This window comes from Procambarus clarkii, chromosome 76 (assembly GCF_040958095.1).
Source record: "Procambarus clarkii isolate CNS0578487 chromosome 76, FALCON_Pclarkii_2.0, whole genome shotgun sequence".
Classification (NCBI taxonomy): domain Eukaryota; kingdom Metazoa; phylum Arthropoda; class Malacostraca; order Decapoda; family Cambaridae; genus Procambarus; species Procambarus clarkii.
Genome location: NC_091225.1, coordinates 17,402,114 through 17,415,362, shown reverse-complemented (window position 1 = coordinate 17,415,362; position 13,249 = coordinate 17,402,114). Strand labels below are relative to the sequence as shown.

At 41.4% G+C, this 13,249-nt stretch overlaps 1 protein-coding gene across 1 annotated transcript; it reads right to left on the bottom strand.

Annotated features, from left to right (window-relative positions):
• Positions 1-1,040: 1,040 nt before the first annotated feature.
• LOC138357105 (ammonium transporter Rh type C-like) lies at positions 1,041-11,869 on the bottom strand. The gene is made up of 10 exons (XM_069313680.1): positions 10,482-11,869; positions 7,811-7,911; positions 7,044-7,224; positions 5,813-5,963; positions 5,537-5,684; positions 5,081-5,244; positions 4,670-4,807; positions 3,812-3,948; positions 3,427-3,605; positions 1,041-3,126 (listed from the first exon to the last, which is right to left on the bottom strand). The coding sequence occupies exons 1-10, from the start codon at positions 10,991-10,993 to the stop codon at positions 2,900-2,902; spliced, it is 1,938 nt and encodes a 645-aa protein (XP_069169781.1). The 5' UTR covers positions 10,994-11,869; the 3' UTR covers positions 1,041-2,899.
• Positions 11,870-13,249: the final 1,380 nt, after the last annotated feature.

Below are 13,249 nucleotides of genomic sequence, written 5' to 3'. Positions count from 1 at the left end.
GATGTAAATGTGCTGGAAATAATCTGTAAACAATATGATTACTCCAATCTAAAAACTTTCAAACTCCAGCCATCAATCGGTGACCTAGTTTATCTTGTGTTTCCGTAAATAAACAATATTTGTAAACAGAATTTGGACAGCCACACGACACATGCTCACGCACACATGTGTTGTGACCACACCTACATGGGTCAAGGCTTCCTGCCCCAACTGTGAATCATTGTCCCACTTCTGTCCCACATGTGAAGCCCCACTTTTGTCCCACATGTGAAGTCCCACTTCTGTCGCACATGTGAAGTCCCACTTCTGTCCCACATGTGAAGTCCCACTTCTGTCCCACATGTGAAGTCCCACTTCTGTCCAACATATGAAGTCCCATTTCTTTATTCTAGCACCCGTAGGTTTCGCTGGCTTGGTGGTCAGCAAGTTTGAGGGTAATTTCACCGTGTTTGAGTATCCTCAATCTTTAATGTTTGAGAAACGCATACTGAAATTGCAAAACAAATTGCAAACTTTGCCTGCATGAGTGCCTTGGCCTATTTGTGCTTGTGGGGTTGAGCTTTGGCTCTTTGGTCCCGCCTTACGACAAGTGTTGAGTACTGGGGTCCTTGGCACAATAGAGTTCATGTGACTACGGTCAATGAGGCGTCACAACAGTGCTAAGAGAACTAAAGTTTACAGCTAAATCATTTTCGTTCATAGCTGCTAGACAGAAGTGGACCCCTCACTGCTACAAGAAGAAGTGACGTAGTTCCCTCATTGCGAAGAATTGGATGAATAATTCGAATTAAAACATGTTGAATAAGTCTGCGGAATATACTACACATATTTCACTACAAGATATACAGACTGAACATATGTGTGTGTATATATATAAATATATATATATATATATATATATATATATATATATATATATATATATATATATATATATATATATATATATATATATATATAATACTGTAGTTATAATAATAACAATACCAATAATAATAATAATAATAATGTAATAAAAGAAGGAATAAACAGTACGAAAAAAGGGTTAGTATCACTTTTATATTCCTTAAAACAGTAAATAAACTACAATAAACAAATATAAGCTCTTGACTAATTTCCTATACATAGTGTATTAAGCTTCAGTTCAATGTTGAATATATATATATCGTTAGCACTATCTCAGGTTTAACAACAATGCACAAATATGTTAAACTTCCACCAAAAATACTTGTGTAAAGGAGGAAATGTATATGTTTATCTCTCACAATGTTCGGTAATATGTTTATTGTTTGTGATGTGTGTCTATGTATGTATTAACACGATGTACTGAACGGGGTGAGAATAGCTTGAGCTACCGCATCCCTTTGTGTGTATTTTACCTCAATAAACTTATTTCAATTTCCAAATAAATACAATTATTTGTATTGTAAAAATACAATTTATATACACGATTAATACAAACAAGAATACCTGGACACACAGAGAGAGAAAATCTTAACAAAATCAAGGGGTATAACATTCTTGAATTGTATTCCTTCTGATTAAACACTATACCATATATACTTAATATATGGTTTATATGATATATCTCATATATTTAAAAATTATATTATAATTTGAAGTCTGATAGATAAATTGGTCAATTTAAAACTTTACAATTATTAAAGTCACATTAAGTCATTATTAACACATTGTAAATATTATGAAATCATCTTATATTAATATGGTTCATCAATAACACTACTGAATTAACTTGGATCATCATTAATACTAATGCATTAACTGCTAAACTAATCACATAACTAATTTAAAAAATTATAACTGATGAATTACCTGCTGAAAATATCGAATTAACTGCTACATCATTGTAGGGCTAATGATTTATTTGCTACATCAGTCTAAGGCTAATGATTTAACTGCTACATCATTCTAAGGCTAATGATTTAACTGCTACATCATTCTAAGGCTAATGATTTAACTGCTACATCATTCTAGGGCTAATGATTTAACTGCTACATCAGTCTAGGGCTAATGATTTAACTGCTACATCATTCTAAGGCTAATGATTTAACTGCTACATCATTCTAAGGCTAATGATTTAACTGCTACATCATTGTAAAGTAAATGATTTAACTGCTACATCATTCTAAGGCTAATGATTTAACTGCTACATCATTCTAAGGCTAATGATTTAACTGCTACATCATTCTAAGGCTAATGATTTAACTGCTACATCATTCTAGGGCTAATGATTTAACTGCTACATCAGTCTAGGGCTAATGATTTAACTGCTACATCATTCTAAGGCTAATGATTTAACTGCTACATCATTCTAAGGCTAATGATTTAACTGCTACATCATTGTAAAGTAAATGATTTAACTGCTACATCATTCTAAGGCTAATGATTTAACTGCTACATCATTCTAGGGCTAATGATTTAACTGCTACATCAGTCTAGGGCTAATGATTCAACTGCTACATCAGTCTAGAGCTAATTATTTAACTGCTACATCTGTTTAGAGTTAATGAATTACCTGCTACATTACTCTAGGGGTAATGAATTACCTGCTACATTACTCTAGGGGTAATGAATTACCTGCTACATTACTCTAGGGGTAATGAATTACCTGCTACATTACTCTAGGGGTAATGAATTACCTGCTACATTACTCTAGGGGTAATGAATTACCTGCTACATTACTCTAGGGGTAATGAATTACCTGCTACATTACTCTAGGGGTAATGAATTACCTGCTACATTACTCTAGGGGTAATGAATTACCTGCTACATTACTCTAGGGGTAATGAATTACCTGCTACATTACTCTAGGGGTAATGAATTACCATGTACATCAGTATAAGATTAATGAATTATCTGATACATCAACCGACAAAAGTTAAGCGTTAGGCGTGTTGTGATGTGTAGGAGCGTGGCAAAGGGCCTGGCCGGGGATGTTGCAGAGGGCGTTACCGGGGGCGTCACCACCGGGGGCGTCACTACTGGAGGCGTGGCAGGGGGCGTGGCAGGGGGAGGAGTGTGGCTGCGGGAGCTGCCAATAACAGTCATCGTTGTAGAGTTCGTCTTGGGTCAGCCTCTCACACACAGGCAGCCGCAGCACCAAACCTGACGCACAAATGGAAGCAACTTAGCGAGGTCAGTAGTGGAAGGTGAAGGACAGGAAGCTCATAGATGATAGGTCAATGAAGACAAGGGACAGGACCTATAAGAAGAAAGTGCCAAGCCATTACGACTATATAGCACTAGGAAGGGAACAGGATAAGGATTTGTGATGGGACGGGGGGGGGGGGAAGGAATAGTGGCGCTTTCTCATGATTTCCTTTTCCTTGCCCAGCTACTCAGTCAAAAAAAGTCCCCCTCATCACAACTATGGCAAAAATAAGGTACAAATTTGAACAAGAGTACCTGTGATGATGCCGCCCGCAAGAGCAATGACGAGGAGGGCGGCGAGGGCGGCGAGTTGGTGGGCGGCCTGCAGGAGGGGTGATCGCCCCAGGCCGGCTGGCACCATCAAGTAGCTGACGACTTCTATGCGTTCCTCAGTGCCCTCAGCAGGAGACATGGCCGGGTAGATCTGGTACACACTGGTCGTACAGGGGTCGGACACGAGGTCAGGTATACGTTAACACCTTCCTTATAATGACCTTTGATCTTATTTACCCTCCTGATATTGCTATATGATATAATATATATTAGAATCTATGTAATTATATCACAGATCCTGATACACTGAAACAAAACGTAGCATTATTATGTATATCGTTATAATATGGGTGGCCAGGCCCCTCACCTGAGGCCATAGGAGCCACGCTCACTGGCAATGGCAGCCATGACCACGCCCGCAATGCCGCCCATCACGCCCGCCAACCCATGCGTCACGCCCACGCCCGCAGTGTCCTCTATGCCCAAACGGCGCCGTAATACAGGCTGGAAATATACGGCAAGTGTTAGAGTTTTGTTTGTCCAGTGTTGGAGGCTGAACACTATACAAAATATCGCATACAAATTTATAAAAATATGTGGACAAAATGCATACACGAAAATAAAAGTTAACTCTAAATATATGTAAAAATACTAGGCAAAATGTATAAACGTATACAGACATACAGGTAAAAATACAACAAATGTTATATTTATTTACTAGGTGAAACCAAAACATCATTTCAGACTTCATAGAAGTAGATAAGATGCAATAAGACCCGATCGTGCTTAAAAGGAAGCAATGGGACCATTCCCGACATGCCTATGACATTTCCTTACCACCCATGTGTCATCCAACAACGTTGGGTGTGGCTAGCCCCAAACGTCTGACCTCCAACCTTTAACAGAGAGGCATTTTTTAATATAAACAGATATGAAATGCAAATACACTGGAGTGGAGTGGCCTCACCAGGGCGCAAAGCCAGGGTAGGTTGATATGGGGGAGAAGCTGTTACCCAGGCAGCAGGTCCTCCCTCTCCACGGCGCTGAAAGTCTCCAATGGAAAGGCATACGCCAATACGATTGGTTCCAGCGCCGTCGCAGGAACTGTGACTTCCGGGGATAACCTCGAATACCTTTCCATATACCTATGGAAAGATTACAGGAACGCATGTAATCAAGTGAAGGTGAAGGAGCGTTGATAGGGGAGGACAGCGCTGGTACTCACAGCGAGCCATCGTCGTGTGAGGATGCAGGAGACGCTGACGAGAGCACCTAACAGCAGTGCCCCGTATGGCTCCACCATCATGTCGGCCACCGCCCCCACCGCCACCGCGCCCCCCACCACCCCACACTGGATGTCGCTCTGCAGGGGAGTACACCGAGGGAGAGTATGACACACCATCAATCTTCAACCTGCCACGAAGCACTATCAACACCACAGGTTACATACACAACATTTTTGGGGTTTATCGTGATTACAATATGTTTTTACAATATAAAAAAATGATACTTAGAACAATTAAACATTTAAATTAAGCCACTCAAATTCTAGGAAAACCTTAGTTATTTACGCGTTCTGACCACACTATTATTAAATGATTTGTATTACAAGTAGAACATAAGCATTGCCTCTGACCAGTGAGAACTTCCTGCGTGTGTGAGCGATGGCTGAGGCAGGGAAGGCCAGGGTGATGGCTGCTAGGGTGGCCAGCAGGGTGTTGAGGAGAGCCCTGTGGTGGTCGTCGCCGATGGTGCTCCACGACCACACCTCCCCCAGGTATACCACCACCACCACGGTACCTGAAGCAAGGGTCACGACTCCTGCTGTAGCGAGCATCATGTGACCAGAGACGACCTCTGATGGTCGTCTCCACCACTACCACAACTTCCCAGGTTAAGCACCTCAACCACTACCACACCTGGAGCACACACACACACACAGGCCTGGTAGCCTGGTGGATAGCGCGCAGGACTCGTAATTCTGTGGCGCGGGTTCTATTCCCGCACCAGGCAGAAACAAATGGGCAAAGTTTCTTTCACCCTGAATACCCCTGAATGACAACTAGATGAATACACACACAGCAGCACCTACCTAAGCAGGCGGTGAGCTGGGTGGCCGTAGAGGAGGCGAGGCGAGTGGTGAACGAAGACGAAGTGTGAGCTCGAAGCGCCCATCGAGCAGACACGCCAAACACCGCTCCGAACATATGCACAGTGACGCTGCCCCCGCGGTCCACCGCCTGCTCCGCCACACACGAAGGAAATGCATCAGTAAGAGTAGCATCAAACATGATTATGAGACAACAACTTTAATGTGACAAGATGACACTGGAGGCCAGGTGAGGTTGGTAGCACGGCCGGTACTGACCTGGATGACATTAGAGGCCAGGTGAGTGGTAATGGTGTAGAGGGGGACGTGAAGGAGGGTTAGGACGATCACTTGTAGGGGAGAAGCGACCCCCAACACCGCCCCGTGGCTCACGCCCACACATATACTTGCCATACATCCTCTCAGCATGCTGACAATGTGTATATGTAAAGTCAATATACATCAATTTGTATTTGTGTGAATTATTGTATGCTTATGTATATTCATTTCCCAGGTCTAAGAGCTGGGCAAATTTCTGCCACCTTTGGTCATCTCACCTCTTAAAAGTAAACCTAACCTAACCAAAATAAGATAAAATACACACATACATTATATATTATTATATTATATATAGTTATTCGTTATATATAACGAAAATTAACACGTGATGAAAAATGTGACAGTGTCAGCCCACGAACGAAGAATTGAAACAGGAATTTCCTTAAGTACTTTCTTATTTAGTAATACATCTTCAGAACGACCCTTCAGAAGGATGCTTCTGAAGATTTTTATATTATATATATATATATATATATATATATATATATATATATATATATATATATATATATATATATATATATATATATATATATATATATATATACATATATATATACATATATATATATATATATATATATATATAAATTGTCATATGTCATATATATATATATATATATATGACATATATATATATATATATGAATTTTGGAGAATTGATTTTTGATTTACCTCCAACAGTGAAAAGAAATGTACGAAAGATTGAGAAAATTCGTGTTAGAATTATTAATCTTACTTTTTCGGTCATATTTAATAATATATGTCTACAGGAAAGACTGCTACCAAAATATACTAATATATATATATATATATATATATATATATATATATATATATATATATATATATATATATATATATATATATATATATATATATATATATATATATATATATATATATACTTTCTCGTGGCTCAGGTGGTAGAATACTGATCTACAATAGCTTATAATCCAGTAGAATACTACTGGATTATAAGTTATTGCTTTATTTTGAGGCCATCTTATTCAAACCTAAATTTCAAGCTTTCAGTAGAATTAAGGCAGTCGATTAAGGCAGCGTTTGGGATCCTCTTGGACGTAGGTTCGAACCCTCGTCACGGCCCTGTGTAGATTTGTTCATTTGAGTAGAACTTATCGTATTTAAAAGCTGGGTGAGAGGAACTAACCTATAAATGTCAATGTAGACCAGCTCGTGGCCGTCCAGGGCCCCCTGACATAGTATGGCCCACTGAAGAGTGATGGCCGCCACCAGTAGGGACCCACCCACACTACTGTACGAGAACTCCCGCAGGAACGCCAGCCTCATTCCTATGCCCGCTAGCACTACCATCTCCATGTTTAGAAGCTCTGAAACGTTAAAGGCAGATGAGTTATCGCAAGGAAAATATTACATCTTAGCTCAAGAGGAGGAAAGTATCAAGAACAGAGGTATATATATACACTGCCTAACATTAAACATTACATTAAATTGTCATCTACATTTCCGTAGAAATAAACATTCCAGTCACCTGGGGTCTAGGAGACTCGAATCCTGGACCCCAGTTTTAGTTCCACGGAACCGTGTGAGCTTCAGCCTTACACGCGAGGGGGCCACGGTTCGAGTCTCCTAGTGCCCAGGTGAATGGAAAACATTACCTGTTCCTTTAAGTAACACTTGAACTGGCTACTGGCCTTCGAGTGAGAGAAATCCTCTAGCGAGAACTATATCAAAGGAGAACTGAATTTTAAGGGGGAAGCGCCAAGCCATTACGACTATAAAGCACTGTAAAGGGATTAGGATTTGGGATGGGACGGGAGGAAAGGAATGGTGGCCACAACCACTTGGACGGTCGGGGGATTGAACGCCGACCTGCATGAAGCGAGACCGTCGCTCTACCGTCCAGCCCAAGTGGTTGGACGCTTGGGAGACCAAAATGTTGACAGAGATACTGACGGTTGTGAAGGAGTGTTCCAGGATTATCATTGGAGATATTACCGCCCAGAATAGGTTCTTGATTGTTCCCTTGGTCGCCGGCGTCCGCCAGCTTACTGTACCTGAAGGAACACATAGTCACATGTCACTCACACACACACCACATGAACGAAGGTGTATGTGGTCTGTGTATAAAGGTGAAGGTGTATATATTTAATATATATATATATATATATATATATATATATATATATATATATATATATATATATATATATATATATATATATATATATATATATATATATATATATATATATATATGTCGTACCTAGTAGCCAGAACGCACTTCTCAGCCTACTATGCAAGGCCCGATTTGCCTAATAAGCCAAGTTTTCCTGAATTATTATATTTTCTCTAATTATTTTCTTATGAAATGATAAAGTTACCCATTTCATTATGTATGAGGTGAATTTTTTTTATTGGACTTAAAATTAACGTAGATATATGACCGAACCTAACCTAACCTAACCTATCTCTATAGGCTAGGTTAGGTTCGGTAGCCGAAAAAGTTAGGTTAGGTTAGGTTAGGTAGGTTAGGTAGTCGAAAAACAATAATTTCGTGAAAACTTGGCTTACTAGGCAAATTGGGCCTTGCATAGTAGGCTGAGAAGTGCGTTCTGGCTACTAGGTACGACATATATATATATATATGGGTATAAATCGCGAAAATTAACGTGATGAAAAATGTGTGTCAGCCCACTAAGGAAGAATTGAAACAGGAATTTCCTTAAGTACTTTCGTATTTAATCATTAATCTTCAGAAGGAATGATGTATTATTCTGAAGATTCCTTCAGAAGGAAGGAATGAAGTTGAATACGTATTTAATAATACATCTTCTTCATTCCTTCTGAAGAAGATGTATTATTAAATACGAAAGTGTTAATTTTAAGTATCCGGGGATACTTAAAATTAACAATGAGTCAAGAGGGACTCAAAACTGAGACCAACAAGCTATTTGGTTACAATTAAATTAAACTAATAACAATCTAACAATAAGATTTATATACAATCAAAAACAAACTTCGAGATAATATAAGCAATGCATATGGAGGAATTATCTATGGACTCTAGGTCAAATAATGTGTTTTAACTCACTTGAATTTTAGTCGAATAAACTGAACTAACAAAGCAGAATGCTGAAGCACAATTTGTTTTGTAATTAATTCTTGATTCCTTCCTTAAAACACGCATTAAGGAGGCAAGACAGGGAAATAGTATCTTAGACTTGTTATCTCTGTAGGGCCTCACAACATAGGGTGCCTAGCAATGCCATCTGTATCTTCTGAGGGTCAGATTCACGAAGCAGTTACGCAAGTACTTACGAACGTGTACATTTTTCCTCGATGTTTGACGGCTTTGGTTACATTTATTAAACAGTTTACAAGCATGAAAACTTGCCAATCATCTGTTGTTATTGTTATAAACAGCCTCCTGGTGCTTCGGAGCTCATTAACTGTATAATAATTGTAAACAAAGGCGCCAAAGATTGAGGAAAGATGTACAGGTTTGTAAGTGCTTGCGTAACTGCTCAGGGGCTAGATTCACGAAGGAGTTACGCAAACACTTACGAACCTGTCCATCTTTTCTCAATCTTTGGCGGCTTTGTTTACAATTATTAAACAGATAATGAGCTTCAAAGCACCAGGAGGCTGTTTATAACAATAACAACAGTTGATTGTCAAGTTTTCATGCTTGTAAATTGTTTAATAAATGTAACCAAAGTCATCAAAGATTGAGGAAAGATGTACACGTTCGTAAGTAGTTGCGTAACTGCTTCGTGAATCTGGCCCCAGGACTTTTGTGTGGTGGAAGTTTAGTCAGCATAATGACTGACTAAGAGGTAGCAACCTTGACGCTTGTGTGGTGGTCCAAGGTCACCTTACTACTACTCCTTTGTCTTCCTCCCCTCATTGTTACGTGAGGAAGAAAGCCAGTAATAATGCTATCATTTTAATAAGTCTGTAGATTAAGTAGATTAAGGACCTGCCCGAAACGCTGCGCTTACTAGTGGCTTTACAAGATTATAAATACTATGCTATGTATTCTCACAAACCCAATGTACCTTCTTGTATATAAATAAATAAATATATAATCTATTTCTTGTAAAAGGATTACGAATAAATTCACTTAATATTAGCACAAGGTGAAGTATCACGCTCAAAGTTCCAAACATTACTATTGTAAGTTTGTTTGTACTGATATATGTAACTTAATAACCTAAGAACCGCGTGTGTGTGTATATTTACTATTTGTATCTGCAGAATCGAGCTATTAGCCCATTTCTAACCAATTTGTCATCTATTTCTTCTACATATATTTCTCTTACACACGCACACACACATCCCCAGGAAGCAGCCCGTAACAGCTAAGTCATAGGTACCTATTTACTCCTGGGTGAACAGGGGGATCAGTGTGAAAATTTCTGCCCATTTGTTTCTGCCTCTGCCGGGGATCGAACCCGAGCCCTTAGGACTACGACCCCAGAGCGCTGTCCACTCAGCCGCGAGGCCCGTGTGTGTGTTATACACGCGTGGGGAAGGGAGGGTGTGTGCGAAGCTCTTTTTAGCGCATGTATAAATATAAGAGAGCAAGTCCAGAGCCCGTGAACTCTGTCCATGATGTAGTTACCTGACGAAGGCTGTGAATAATATGATGAAGATGGCCTGGAGGAACAATATGACGGCGGTGGTGCTGGTGAGGTACCAGAGAGGCTTCTGTGGGTCCTCCTGCTGGTAGAAGTACGTTCCCTGGCACGTCTTGGGGTCCTCTGCATCCTGATGGTTAAGGTACGCTCCCTGGCAAGTCCTGGGGGCCTCTTCCTCCTCCTCCTCCTCCCTGGCCATCTCCGTCTCCCCCTTGCCGTATACATCCTGCCTTGGAAACTCGCCTTCTACACACCTCTTATATCCTTGTCTTGGAGAAGTCTTCACCAAGTCCGTGAGGACCTGGGAACGTTCCTGGAGGGCGGTTGGCGTTCGAGGGTAGGCTTCCTTCTGCTGGTGATGGAGGCTGAAGCCGAGACCCGGGGCGTGGGCGGCTATGGTGACACTCAGCCCCCGCAGGTGTACCCCGGGAACATGAGGGTCCTCCTTCGCACGGGGCGGGGGAGGCGGTGACGCCGCCTTCAGACAACCCACCATCACTAAGGTCACCCGCCACAACACTAACCACTTGGTCTCAGCTGTAAACTTTAAGCACAGCTACTGTAGGGTCCTCAGACTCTCACCATTGCTCTAAGCTGGAGCTCTAAGCTCTAAGACTGTCTTGTGGTGAGGGAGGAGCTAAGATGTCAATACGGTCTCAATATTCTGCATCCGAGTATGATTTGTCATCAATAATGCTGTCCGGGTCTTGAGAACTGTAGAGAAAGATCTGACAAGAGGTCTGAAAAGGTGTATTAAAGTTCGTTAAGGTCTGACAAGGTGGTCTGTGGGGCTCTGACAGTTTGTGTATGTGAAGTGCGGGGCTTGGGAGGTATGTAGTGGCTGAGGAGGTAAGTTGGGCGGCTTTATAAGCAACAGCACAACCGCCGGCCAGGATCCGCCCACTATTGTCTCCGCTATTTCCATCGTCTACGTTGAACGATGACACGCACGGGTACGCACATTGTAACTGATGTACGCACATTGTAACATTGATGGTTGTACGCACACTGGCATGTGTGGACAGCTTGGAGTGATGAGTGGGTGGGAAGTAGTGTTGAGTGGCATGTCTCAATGGTAGTTCACTTACTGGTCAGCGGGTGACAGTGTTGACAGGTGGGGGTAATCTATTAGTGGATGGATGGTAGTGTGAGTGGTTGCCGATGGGTAGCAATGTGGGCTGGATGAGTGATAGTGTGGGGGTGGATGAGTTTTATTGTATGGGTGAGGTATGGTGCAAAGTGGTTGAGAGGATGGATATTGCGAGTAGAGTTGTAGTCAACCCATCAAGTGCTCCAACCCCCTCCCCCCCCCCCCCACTAAACGCCTCAACCCTCCCACCACGGGTGGGAGGGGGGGGGGGGTATGGAAGGGGGGCAGGTGACAGTGATGGATGAGGTTGAGATAAGGTTACAGTAATATCCGCTAACATGGACCACCACAAACATATGACATCAATGCCCAAAGTATTGTAGCTATTTTTGCAGGCTGAGTGAGTTATGGGTGGATGGGTGGGTGGATGAATGAGTGAGTGAGTGAGTGGACATGTTGACGGATGGATGAGTGACTGGGTGGGAAGGATGAGTAGGTACGTCATCCCCACTCACCCTCCCCGAGTGACTGGGGATAAGGATGAGTGGATAAGTGGCCAGGTGTACAACAAAATCTGTATCTTGCCTTTAATTAAAAATAAAAATCGATAAGATTTAAAATATTTGAATTCATTAATTAGTACGATTATTACAACTTGGCCTGGCATATGCCTTAAGTTAACCATCGACCCTTGCTTGTTCAGCCAGGAGTGCACCATTGTGTCCTAGTGCCACTGTACAGTTATTTGGGCTTGGTTTGGGTGAATGCTTAATTAACCCAATGACTGTAACTACCATACTCCAAGCCTCAGATCTCCTAAAGTTATGAGAGGTATTTTGTTTTTGCTAGTTTTTTTTTTTGCAGGGATATTCCTGCGCGGGCCCTAAGACTCTGGCTGGCCCACGAAGTGTTGCTTGTTTCTGTTTTACTTGGGCGGAGTATGAGTATTTATGACTCGTATGGTCGCTTCAGTAAGATTTTGTCCCATGTGTTTAACAACTTCTTATGCTCTGTTGAATCTAAGTTGAAATCTTAATGGGTTTGCAACTTAAGTGTGCTGTCTATCCTCGCTCTCTTGCTGTTTGTAAGTTTGCAGCTTTTGACGTCATTCTTTGCTATATCCAATACCCAGACTCAGGGTTTTTGGTATGCCAATAAAATGATGACCTCTAGCTAGTTATTGGACGTTACACAGCCTCGCCATATCTGCGTGAAACTTGGCCATCTGGTGCGCAGCTTCTTAAACTTCTATCCCCTGTGCTTTGAAACTCTTGTCTTCTCACACGAGTAAGTCCTTTGTCTTTCTGATTCTGCTAATCTTGTATTCTTTTTCAACAAAACTGTTCTCCTCTCCAAGGAACCATTTAGTCAGCACCAAGGAGCTACTGAGAAATCCTTACAAAAAAATAAGCCACTGAAATGTAATGAAATGGCCTTTTCTGGTACGGCGTCAGTAACTCATCATTCCTGTCCTGGTTTCCTTCCCCGTATTTAAGGGAAAAAGAGGGGGGATAGTGGGGGAGAGGATTCAATAGTGACGGCTTATGAACAAGATGGGGTGTCGGGATGACACTATTGGTTAGGGGTAGTTCACCCACAGATACCGTCATTTGCCTTGTTTCCTCATTGTTCATTTATTTCAAACAGCAGCCTGTTTTGCTT

Coding starts and splice junctions, on each gene's coding strand:
- LOC138357105 (XM_069313680.1), bottom strand. CDS start 10,993: ATGGTGGGTTGTCTGAAGGCGGCGTCACCGCCTCCCCCGCCCCGTGCG. Junction 5,245..5,536: donor CCAGCTCACCGCCTGCTTAG/GTAGGTGCTGCT, acceptor CCCTTGCTTCAG/GTACCGTGGTGGTGGTGGTA. Junction 4,808..5,080: donor CACGCAGGAAGTTCTCACTG/GTCAGAGGCAAT, acceptor ACTCCCCTGCAG/AGCGACATCCAGTGTGGGGT.